We start from the raw sequence: 11,109 nt of genomic DNA on the forward strand, positions 1-11,109 counted from the left end.
AGTTAGTTATCTAAGGACGGACAGTTAGTAATTTAAGGACGGATAGTTAGTACTCTAAGGACGCACAGATAGTACTCTAAGGACGGATAGTTAGTACCCTAAGGACGGACAGTTAGTACTCTAAGGACGGGCAGTTAGTACTCTAATGACGGACAGTTAGTACTCTAAGGACGGATATTTAGGAATTTAAGGACGGATAGTTAGTACTCTAAGGACGCACAGATAGTACTCTAAGGACGGATAGTTAGTACTCTAATGACGGACAGTTCGTACTCTAAGGACGGATAGTTAGTACCCTAAGGACGGACAGTTAGTACTCTAAGGACGGATAGGTAGTAATTTAAGGACGGATAGTTAGTACTCTAAGGACGGACAGTTAGTAATTTAAGGACGGATAGTTAGTACTCTAAGGACGCACAGATAGTACTCTAAGGACGGATAGTTAGTTATCTAATGACGGCTAGTTAGTACTCTAAGGACGGACAGTTAGTAAGTTAAGGACGGATAGTTAGTACTCTAAGGACGGACAGATAGGACTCTAAGGACGGATAGTTAGTACTCTAATGACGGATAGTTAGTTATCTAATGACGGATAGTTAGTACTCTAAGGGCGGACAGATAGTACTCTAAGGACGGATAGTTAGTTATCTAAGGACGGACAGTTAGTAATTTAAGGACGGACAGTTAGTACTCTTAGGACGGACAGTTAGTACTCTAAGGACGGACAGTTAGTACTCTAAGGACGGATAGTTAGTACTCTAAGGACGGACAGATAGTACTCTAAGGACGGATAGTTAGTACTCAATTAACCTGATATATGCTACATGTACTGATGCCCGAGTCTCCCTTACATTTTCGAATGGGCGAATATTTATCACTATCAACGCCGGCATAATAGTTTTCAGTGGCAAAGATATATGGGAAACATACGTTTTAAAGGTTTACAGAAAGTTACTCATTGAGAACTTTCGGGCTCCTGCCCTTAAGCAGTAGCGTGGATGACTGTCATATAGCATCAGTACAGTTTTTCCTCAACGCGACTTATAAACGACAGAAGCCCGAAAGTTCTCATTGAGTACCTACCAAACCTTATATAGATAGTTCTCATTGAGTACCTATCAAACCTTATATAGATAGTTCTCATTGAGTACCTATCAAACCTTATCATATAGATAGTTCTCATTGAGTACCTATCAAACCTTATATAGATAGTTCTCATTGAGTACCTACCAAACCTTATCATATAGATAGTTCTCATTGAGTACCTATCAAACCTTATNTATAGATAGTTCTCATTGAGTACCTACCAAACCTTATCATATAGATAGTTCTCATTGAGTACCTACCAAACCTTATCATATAGATAGTTCTCATTGAGTACCTACCAAACCTTATCATATAGATAGTTCTCATTGAGTACCTACCAAACCTTATCATATAGATAGTTCTCATTGAGTACCTACCAAACCTTATCATATAGATAGTTCTCATTGAGTACCTACCAAACCTTATCATATAGATAGTTCTCATTGAGTACCTACCAAACCTTATCATATAGATAGTTCTCATTGAGTACCTACCAAACCTTATCATATAGATAGTTCTCATTGAGTACCTACCAAACCTTATCATATAGATAGTTCTCATTGAGTACCTACCAAACCTTATCATATAGATAGTTCTCATTGAGTACCTACCAAACCTTATCATATAGATAGTTCTCATTGAGTACCTACCAAACCTTATCATATAGATAGTTCTCATTGAGTACCTACCAAACCTTATCATATAGATAGTTCTCATTGAGTACCTACCAAACCTTATCATATAGATAGTTCTCATTGAGTACCTACCAAACCTTATCATATAGATAGTTCTCATTGAGTACCTACCAAACCTTATCATATAGATAGTTCTCATTGAGTACCTACCAAACCTTATCATATAGATAGTTCTCATTGAGTACCTACCAAACCTTATCATATAGATAGTTCTCATTGAGTACCTACCAAACCTTATCATATAGATAGTTCTCATTGAGTACCTACCAAACCTTATCATATAGATAGTTCTCATTGAGTACCTACCAAACCTTATCATATAGATAGTTCTCATTGAGTACCTACCAAACCTTATCATATAGATAGTTCTCATTGAGTACCTACCAAACCTTATCATATAGATAGTTCTCATTGAGTACCTACCAAACCTTATCATATAGATAGTTCTCATTGAGTACCTACCAAACCTTATCATATAGATAGTTCTCATTGAGTACCTATCAAACCTTATTATATAGATAAGAGGTTTCCTTACCGTTCTCAGCTAGCATCTTAACAGTTTTCAAGTAGAATGCTTTCATACAGGTATGAGATTTTATAAGTGTTTTGTTAGAAAATAGTCGACTTATCATCTCCTGAATTTTCTGGACTGTTTTCAATGAACGAACATTAGAATAGATATATGTTTCCTTGCAGTTTTCAGTTAGCAAGTAGTCTATTTATCATCACCTGAATTTTTTAGTTTGTTTTCAATGAACGAACATTTTTTTATATATGGGTTTTCATTAGTTTTCAGTAAAGCATATAGTCAATTTAGTATCATCTTAGCTTTCTAAACATTTCACAATGGTCAAACATATAAAATTCCATTATCTGGAGTTTTATTAAAGTTTCAATGAGAGAACATCGATTATAAACAGAGCTTTCATAACATTTTCAATGAGCATTTATCATGGGAGTTTTCACACTAATTTATCTTAGCTTTCATAAAGTTTGTTTTAACATACATGCATAGCAATATCTTAACTTTTGGGTTTTAATGGACGTATATCATTATCTGACCATTTGTACAGCTGTTGCAAAGTCGCTAATGAAGCTAATTGGCCTTAGGGAACCCCGTACCACTGCCAATAGCTATAACTACGTATTGAAGATTGTTGTAGACACGAAAAGAAAACCATACTTTACAGGACTTTAATGAAAAATAATGAAGATAAAATAAACAAGTTATAATGAGCAACAAGTTTTCTGAGTGTAACAATTCGGCGGAGACAAGCCGTGCTTTCTCTCTACCCGACTGAGCTACCTGGTCAGAGGAGGAGTCATGGTCCAATTCATCCCTAATAGCCAGGGGTTACGGTCACTTTCGCTCTCTACACCCCCGGAATATGTCATAGCAAAATCGAAGGCACGATGATAGCTGTTTGATTGGTGTCGGGTAAAAAAAACAATCGCTTTGCTGATTCCTGTCCTTTGAAGATTATAAAGGAGAGACGCCCGACTCCAAAGCCTGTCATCTTTTACCGTTACGTGACCGCGAGATTCTTTTGATGTACATCAAAGGATCAAACTAGTCTTCTCGTCTCATCTTCAAGGTGATGCACACCGAGCCTTTGATTTTGCTATGACAATATTCCAGGGGTGCAGAGAGCGAAACTGGATATTTTGGATGGGTCAAATTGGGCTACAGTTATGTCCAAAACGAAATTTAGGGGGAGATAACTGTATATATACGAAAACCTACAGCGCATTGTGACGGAAACCATGGAGGGGGCAAACAGAAATATCTAACTATAACACGTAGTACATAGCCTCAATCGGGTAAGTATTTCTATATCAGTTTTATGTAGACAGTGTGTGTTATATCATGTGTGATAATCGTCTTTCTTATTCAAGACATTTTACAGCATATATCTACACCGCTTTTCGCTAAAACATTCATGAAAAAGAATTCCGATTTTCAACAAAAAAATTCATGGTTAATTTTCATTTCCAGTATATAATTGAAAACTTGAGAATAAAAATTTGTCTCATTATGAAAAACAATGTAAAGCGTTGCATCGCTTGATAGCATCATAACTATGACTTTACGTAGTCTTCTTGTGTAAAAAGGTGAGTTAGCATCATTATTTTATGATACAGCAACCTCATAAATGTTAAATTATAACATTTACAGTAAAACACGGGCAAAATTGACATGAATTTAACTGTAAAATATCTTAAATTTTGTTCATGTCTAATTCAGGTAAATTTCAAGTAAACATTTATTTGCTATAAGGGAAATTTTCTCAGATCATTTTGACATGGCATTTTGATGATCATGACATAAAAAGAAAAAAACCTTATGTGAATCTGGTCAGAGTTTCCGGTCAATCGTAAGTCAGGAATGTTTGTCTACCAAATTAACCTGAATACTTTTAGCCTGTGAAGTAATTACATCTTGCGTTGCTACGGAGCGTGCATCTACATCATCATGTCAGCTCTAATACCAGCTTATAGAGCCATCATTCGAGTTTTTCTTACAGTTTTCAATTAGCGAACATCATCGATCAACCAGTTTTCAGAGAGCTTCATTGTATCTGGCATCATCATTTAAGCCTTGATCACAGTTTTAAATGAGCATATCTGTTTTGTGTGGTCAAAGTTGAGTACGGGTTGACACATTCGTACAGAATCTGACTGTTTATCATATGGTTTCTTGGGTGTTATATTAGACTCCCGTTTCAGAAAAAAACAAAATATGTTTAGGTACTGGTTGACAAGTCTTAACTAAACTAGTCCACCTGTGTCTCTATTAGTGTGTTATCTGCTGCATTCGTTAATGCATATTGTTAATTTGGCATGTCTAATCCATCATTCTGATTGGTTGATAATATCTCACCACAGTACGTACTACATGTATTCATTTAAAGCTTTTGTTTTTACTACGACGACCATGACAGCACTGTGAGTCTACAATAAATAGTGCACTAAATAGGAATGCGTGTCCTACATTAAACCTCGAGATACAAGGTGGTATTTGAGCCGCCTTAAATTCTGGGGTTTTTGGGGTTTTTTTTGCTGTCGTGTCTTTCGTGATGGTTTCGAAGTACGCTTAAGGTATTTGGTGAAAAATATATTCTTAATTTATTTTTTTCAAAAATTATGAAACACGTTTTTACAACTTATATTTATCACTCTTGCTGGCCCGAGTGTTAGCGTGCGAGGAAGTAGGTGTAGGGGGTCTTAATGTGAGAAGACCGGAGTACCAGGAGGAACTCCACTTGATCTGGCTGGTAGTGGTCCTATGCAGCTTCCCAGGATTGTGTTGTCCTGCATGACGTCTCCTACGAACTGTGATAAGTATCCATTCCCTGAGATTGTTCGCCTGTGATAAGTATCCATTCCCTGAAATTGTTCGCCTGTGATAAGTATCCATTCCCTGAGATTGTTCGCCTGTTTCATGATGGCTACCATATTGTTGATAAAGTTATTAACAAATTCGCAGGCCCTCCATTTCAATGTGCCCTGCAGTAAGACCTCTTGGTTCCCGGTTGGCGGAGTGCAGAGTGCTTGACTTGAACTTTGACCTAACGTTTGACAAAGTTTGTTCGGGACATATCTTCTGTACTATTTCAGCCGGAGTAACCAGATTTGGTGTACAATGACTTCTTCGGAAGACTGAGTGCAGAGTGCAAGAATTAGGTCACTGTGACGTGCGACTTGACCTTTGACCTTCACGTTTGTTAACGTTTGTTCGGGGCATAATTTCTATACTATTTCACCTGGAGTAACCAGATTTGGTGTACAAGGACATCTTGGGCAGAGTGCAAGATGTAGATCACAATTGACCTCACTGTGACCAATGCTTCATGGTATAAGTGCACTGTTTGTTAAATATAGAAATCATTGTCGTGCAGTAGCCTTTTCTATGTGCCTTGGAATAACATACAATGAGTTGGGATTCTCTGTTATCCTTGTTTCTGTGACACAGAGCATCTCTAAGTCAAAGAGGTTTCCGCGTCCTTGTCAAAGTGATGCCACATATACAAATGTTCAGTAAAGACGTACTTTAGTGCAGTTGACATTGTTAGTTCAGTTGCAAGCGAGGACTTAAACAATCTTCGCCGGTAAATAAGATTTAAAAAGAAGCCACGGTTCTTTTTCCAAGTAGTTCATTATTTCTTTACATAAATCGTTCCTTTTTGTCGCTTAGTACTGCCTCTGGGCTCCGCGCAGTGCACATGTCCTCCGATCCGTGACTAAGTATACATTGTAACTTTAACTGGTGAGTGCTTCCCCAATGTCTTTCAATCTCAAACATACAAGTTTGTTTCTTTGCTGACATCAACGATTTGCGGGCAAACCTCTTACTCCTTTACAGATTCGACAATCGTCCTGGGTTTGGTTTACTATTAGGATTGTAGCCTCGCTTAAAACCTCCTTTATGTGGAAGTTTTCCATTTTTTCCTCCCACATTGTGATCTGGTCAGGTCTGTTGAGGTCAATTACTGTGTCGATTGTCCTTTTCTGATGCAATTCAAGAACAGTTGAGGTCTCCATCCAGCTAAGAGTACTATCTTGCTATTTAGATCAAGTGTGAACTTTAATTAGATTACAAGCTGAGTTGGTTTGCCTCTGAATTGCAGTTATACGTCTATGAGGCACATTTTGTCATGCAGCATTAGCTAATGGCGACGATTTAGATGTTCAAGAGATAGTATGACATGTTTAATATCTTTATTCAAGAGAATAGCCACACTCTCAACATCCATTTCCAATTATAATGGTGATAACGTCTTTGTCATCAACGCTCTTAGCGAAGTATAATTCTAATAAGGCAGAACTTCAATCAGTTCGCGGTGTTCAAAGTTATGTAACCAGTGTTCTTGGGTTACTTATTAATGGTGAGGTCTGCTTAAGTTTACATTTAGTTCTGGACATCCAGGGTCCCCATTTTCTTGGCTGTGGATAGGCAGGTATCCCAGAGCAGGTCGACAAGTAAGTCAGTGGCCCCGAGTTGAGTTAGGTGTGTAGTATTATTTATATGTTTGCATGTGTTCGAACGTCCTCGCAACAGCCAGTATAACATGAAGACGATTGCCTACGGATGTCTTCTAAGTAGAAGACACTAAAGAAACCCCGACCCTGCAGTGGCCACAGATCAGTCGCCTTGAATGGCATGCAGTGTGATACAGCAGGTCTACTTAACCTTGAACGTGTACAGGAGGCAAAGGGGCATGTTCACCATGGGGCGTCATATAGCTGTGGATTGGCGCTTCCAAATCTGGCTTTGCTTTTGTCGACGTGGGGTCCGTTGGGTGGATGGGCGGTACGTTATATGGACTGGGGATGTGTGATGTGTCTGTGAACTGACTCTTGTGCCGTGAATACTTCTCCATTGGATGTTCCGTCTTCAACTCGAACTTGTCCATGCGTATTTTATTATTTCTATTTGGATATGGTTTATTGTTGGCGTGGGAGTTGGCTTGCAGTTTTGGTACTATTGTACTACTGGGTGTTTATAGCTGTGCGCATAGTTAGAGCTTTCGTTGTTTGTGATAAGTCTTGATCTGTGACGTCATTTAGACCACGGGCACCTGTAGATCTATTTCAGGGTTTATTGCATACTTCCCACCTCTCACAATGAAAAACTGTGGGCAATAAATCACTTGCTACCACAGTCCACTGCACACATAATCCCCTTTCATGGCCAATCATGATTACATGACCATGAAAGGGGTGTGTCCAGTGGACTGTGGTCACAAATGCTGTAAGAAAGGGGAGATAATCAATCAGTAAAACAATACAGGGGAAAGGATAAACTTATATAAGTTGACACATTTAAAATAAGAAAAGAAGAAGTTAAAAATGGTAATTCATGATTGATAAACAAACAAAAAGATTTCCTTATCACGTGAGAGGATAAGCATTTCCTGAACAGTTTATAATCTTTAGAAGCTGTTCCTTTATACAAAATTGCACATTCAAATATACCATTAATGAAAGAACTGGAATTCCTTAGGGATTGTTAAACCCTTATATTGTATGCATGAAAATGGTTTTAATATCCTGTACCTTTGCCACATCTTGAAAATTAAACTGAAAATGTAGTCAGAAATTCAACATTGTTTTCCGTATTTTGTTCTAATTGTTGAACAGACACTCCTTACCTTCCCTGACACTGGAGCTGGATATAGTAATGCAAAATCTCTTGTATCCATTATGAAGGATACACTCAGACTGGGCTATTGAGAATAAAGACAATCTTACCTGGTTGTGATTATTACTCACACAGGTACATGTAAATTATCTGCAGTGTAGGGTAGATAAAAAGATTGTCCAGGTGAACATTTTTTACTCAATTTTTCTGTTTTGTACGAGTTGGGCAGCATGCAGTAAGCCAGTTATTGCATGATTTCTCGTCACTCGGGACTTATTACACCCTCGCTTCGCTCGGGTGTAATAAATTCCTTACTGCATACTTCCCACCTCTCACAATGGAAAACTGTGGGCAATAAATCACTTGCTACCACAGTCCACTGCACACATAATCCCCTTTTATGGCCAATCATGATTACATGACCATGAAAAGGGGTGTGTCCAGTGGACTGTGGTCACAAATGCTTTAAGAAAGGGGAGATAATCAATAAGAAGGTAACGATGAAGTCAATACAGTGGAAAGGATAAACTTAATTGACACATTTAAAATATGAAAAATAACAAAAATAAAGTTAAGAATGGTAAGTTCATGATTGAAAAACAAACAAACAAAACGACTGAGTTAGCAGCGTTATTGATTTCCTTATCACGTGAGAGGATAAGCATTTCCTGGAAAAGTTTATAAACTTTAGGAGCTGTTTCTTTATACAAAATTGTACATTCAAATATTCCATTCATTGAAAGAAATGGAGTTCCTTAGGGATTGATAAACCCTTACATTGTATGAATGAAAATGGTTTCAATATCCTGTACCTTTGCCACATCTTGAAAATTAAACTGAAAATGTAGTCAGAAATTCAACGTTGTTTCCCGTATTTTGTTCTAATTGTTGAACAGACACTCCTTACCTTCCCTGACACTGGAGGTGGATAGTAATCCAAAAACACTTGTATCCATTATGAAGGATACACTCCGACTGGGCTATTGAGAATAAAGACAAACTTACCTGGTTCTGATTAGTACTCACTCACACAGGTACATGGAAATTATCTGCAGTGTAGGGGAGATAAAAAGATTGTCCAGGTGAACATTTTTTACTCAATTTTTCTGTTTTGTACGAGTTGGGCAGCATGCAGTAAGCCAGTTATTGCACGATTTCTCGTCACTCGGGACTTACTACACCCTCGCTTCGCTCGGGTGTAATAAATACCTTGTTACTCGAAAACCATGCAATAACCTTTACTTACCTGGTTCTGATTAGTACTCACTCACACAGGTCCATGTAAATTATCTGCAGTGTAGGGTAGGTAAAAAGATTGTCCAGGTGAACATTTTTTACTCATTTTTTCTGTGTTGTTCGAGTTGGGAAGCATGCAGTAAGCCAGTTATTGCATGATTTCTCGTCACTCGGGACTTATTACAGCTCGCTTCGCTCGGGTGTAATAAATCCCTTGTTACTCGAAAACCATGCAATAACCTTTACATATCTTATAAACTTGCACTATAGAAAACCGATGAGAGTATTCAGCTTGTCCTCCACAGGTAAATTGTGTCTCCGTTTCTCTTATCAGTTGCACTAGCTACATAAATGACATCATACGAGATCCTTCCTAGAATATACATACATTTTATGATTATTGTTGCCTTCCCACGTACGCCACCATTGTCATTCCGAGTACCACTAGCACTAACGTACGTTAACTGTAGGTGTGTTTAAAAAACAGCATTTTGTCCGTAGACGTCTACAGCTGCGATTCTATTTTTGAAACATCTTCTGAACTAGCACGAGACGATAAAGACGTTTTTGAAGTGAGTAACAGTTTTTTCGAAAAAAAGATGAACAAACGAATTTTCAGAATCTTGCTTATTCCGGAATTATTGTCCCGTATTATATGCCGTTTCAGCCATTAGTAACGCCAGTCTTTTTTCTTCTCGACAGCATGGCAGACTATCTAATAACTGGCGGTGCTGGATACGTTCCTGACGATGGTTTAACCGGGGCTGGACTATTTGCAAATGGAGATGGAATGACATATAAGTAAGTTAACTATACAAAGATAACGGGGACTGTCTTCTGTGTCAAAGTCATTGTAATTTCGACCACTGTTTACCAAGTAACGTAATCTAAAAATACATTTCATTTTGTGCCCATGTTTTCTAACCAATCATTCACAATGTTATACGCTACAGTTATACTGAACGACGGGTATTACGTTACGTGAATAACTTAACATGTTCCATATATTTCCCATATTTCTAGGTAAATTTACCGGCGAGTCGTAACGTAAACAAAGTGTTCTGACTAAGCACGGGTGAATGCGTACGTTGCACTCCCTGAAGTATCTATTATGAGACAAACGGAATTCTGTAAATAGAAGTTCGTGTAACAAGAGGTTATAGGCCAATATGAACACGACATTGTTTCTGTTGGGTCAAAAGACATTACTTACTGTGTTAATTTTAGTTCAATTACTGTTCCTCTGTAATTGATCAGACTTCCACTGTGCAGTGGCGGATCCTGAGTTTTTTGGGAACTTAAAATTAAACTCACCACATATAAAATAACATGCATACAAAGCACTAGTCAGGCCAAAACTTAAATACTGCTCTTCCATTTGGGATCCACACAACACAAACCAAATTAAACAAATAGAAAAAAACACAACGAAGAGCAGCACGTTACGTACACAACAGATACCACAACACTAGTTCTGTAACAGACATGATCCACACACTACAATGGCCAACATTACAAACACAGCGCAGCTACACAAGAATTATCCTTTTTTACAAAATCATACACACAAATCGTAGCTTTAAACCCAACTCATATACTCACACCCGTAGACCCTCGCACCAGACATGCACACCCTCACGCATACAAACACATATCTGCAACAAAGGACACCTACAAATATTCATTCTTTCCACACACAATAACAACGGAATCTCCTTCCCAAAGCAGCAGTACAATGCACAACACTAGAGGACTTAAAGGCACAATTACCCTACACAGCCCTTGAAGCCCTCATCACACGCTAAACATATGCCAGATTTTATCTTTTTGTCTATACCTTGCACAAAAAAATCACAATAAACCCACCTAATCACTGTAAATAATCCCCTTTTTCACGCCTCTGCAACAGGACCCCCCCGAGGGCATAAACATCAAATTGATGGAGCCCCC

At 38.1% G+C, this 11,109-nt stretch overlaps 1 protein-coding gene across 7 annotated transcripts in view; it reads left to right on the forward strand.

Annotated features, from left to right (window-relative positions):
• Positions 1-11,109, forward strand: part of LOC110461742 (inosine-5'-monophosphate dehydrogenase 1b-like) — a 48,878-nt gene that overhangs the window by 1,827 nt on the left and 35,942 nt on the right. For 6 of the 7 annotated variants that reach the window (XR_002464172.1, XR_002464171.1, XR_002464173.1 and 3 more), the window contains exon 2: positions 9,862-9,960. Coding sequence is in view for 3 of the 7 variants with exons in the window: in XM_021515375.1 (XP_021371050.1) it covers positions 9,862-9,960 (99 nt within the window). In the remaining 4 variants the exon portion in view is untranslated. Of the gene's footprint in view, positions 1-9,607; positions 9,732-9,861; positions 9,961-11,109 lie in introns of those variants that run through there. The other variant, XR_002464174.1, reaches the window with a different exon arrangement.

Source organism: Mizuhopecten yessoensis, unplaced genomic scaffold, assembly GCF_002113885.1.
Source record: "Mizuhopecten yessoensis strain PY_sf001 unplaced genomic scaffold, ASM211388v2 scaffold10651, whole genome shotgun sequence".
Classification (NCBI taxonomy): Eukaryota; Metazoa; Mollusca; class Bivalvia; order Pectinida; family Pectinidae; genus Mizuhopecten; species Mizuhopecten yessoensis.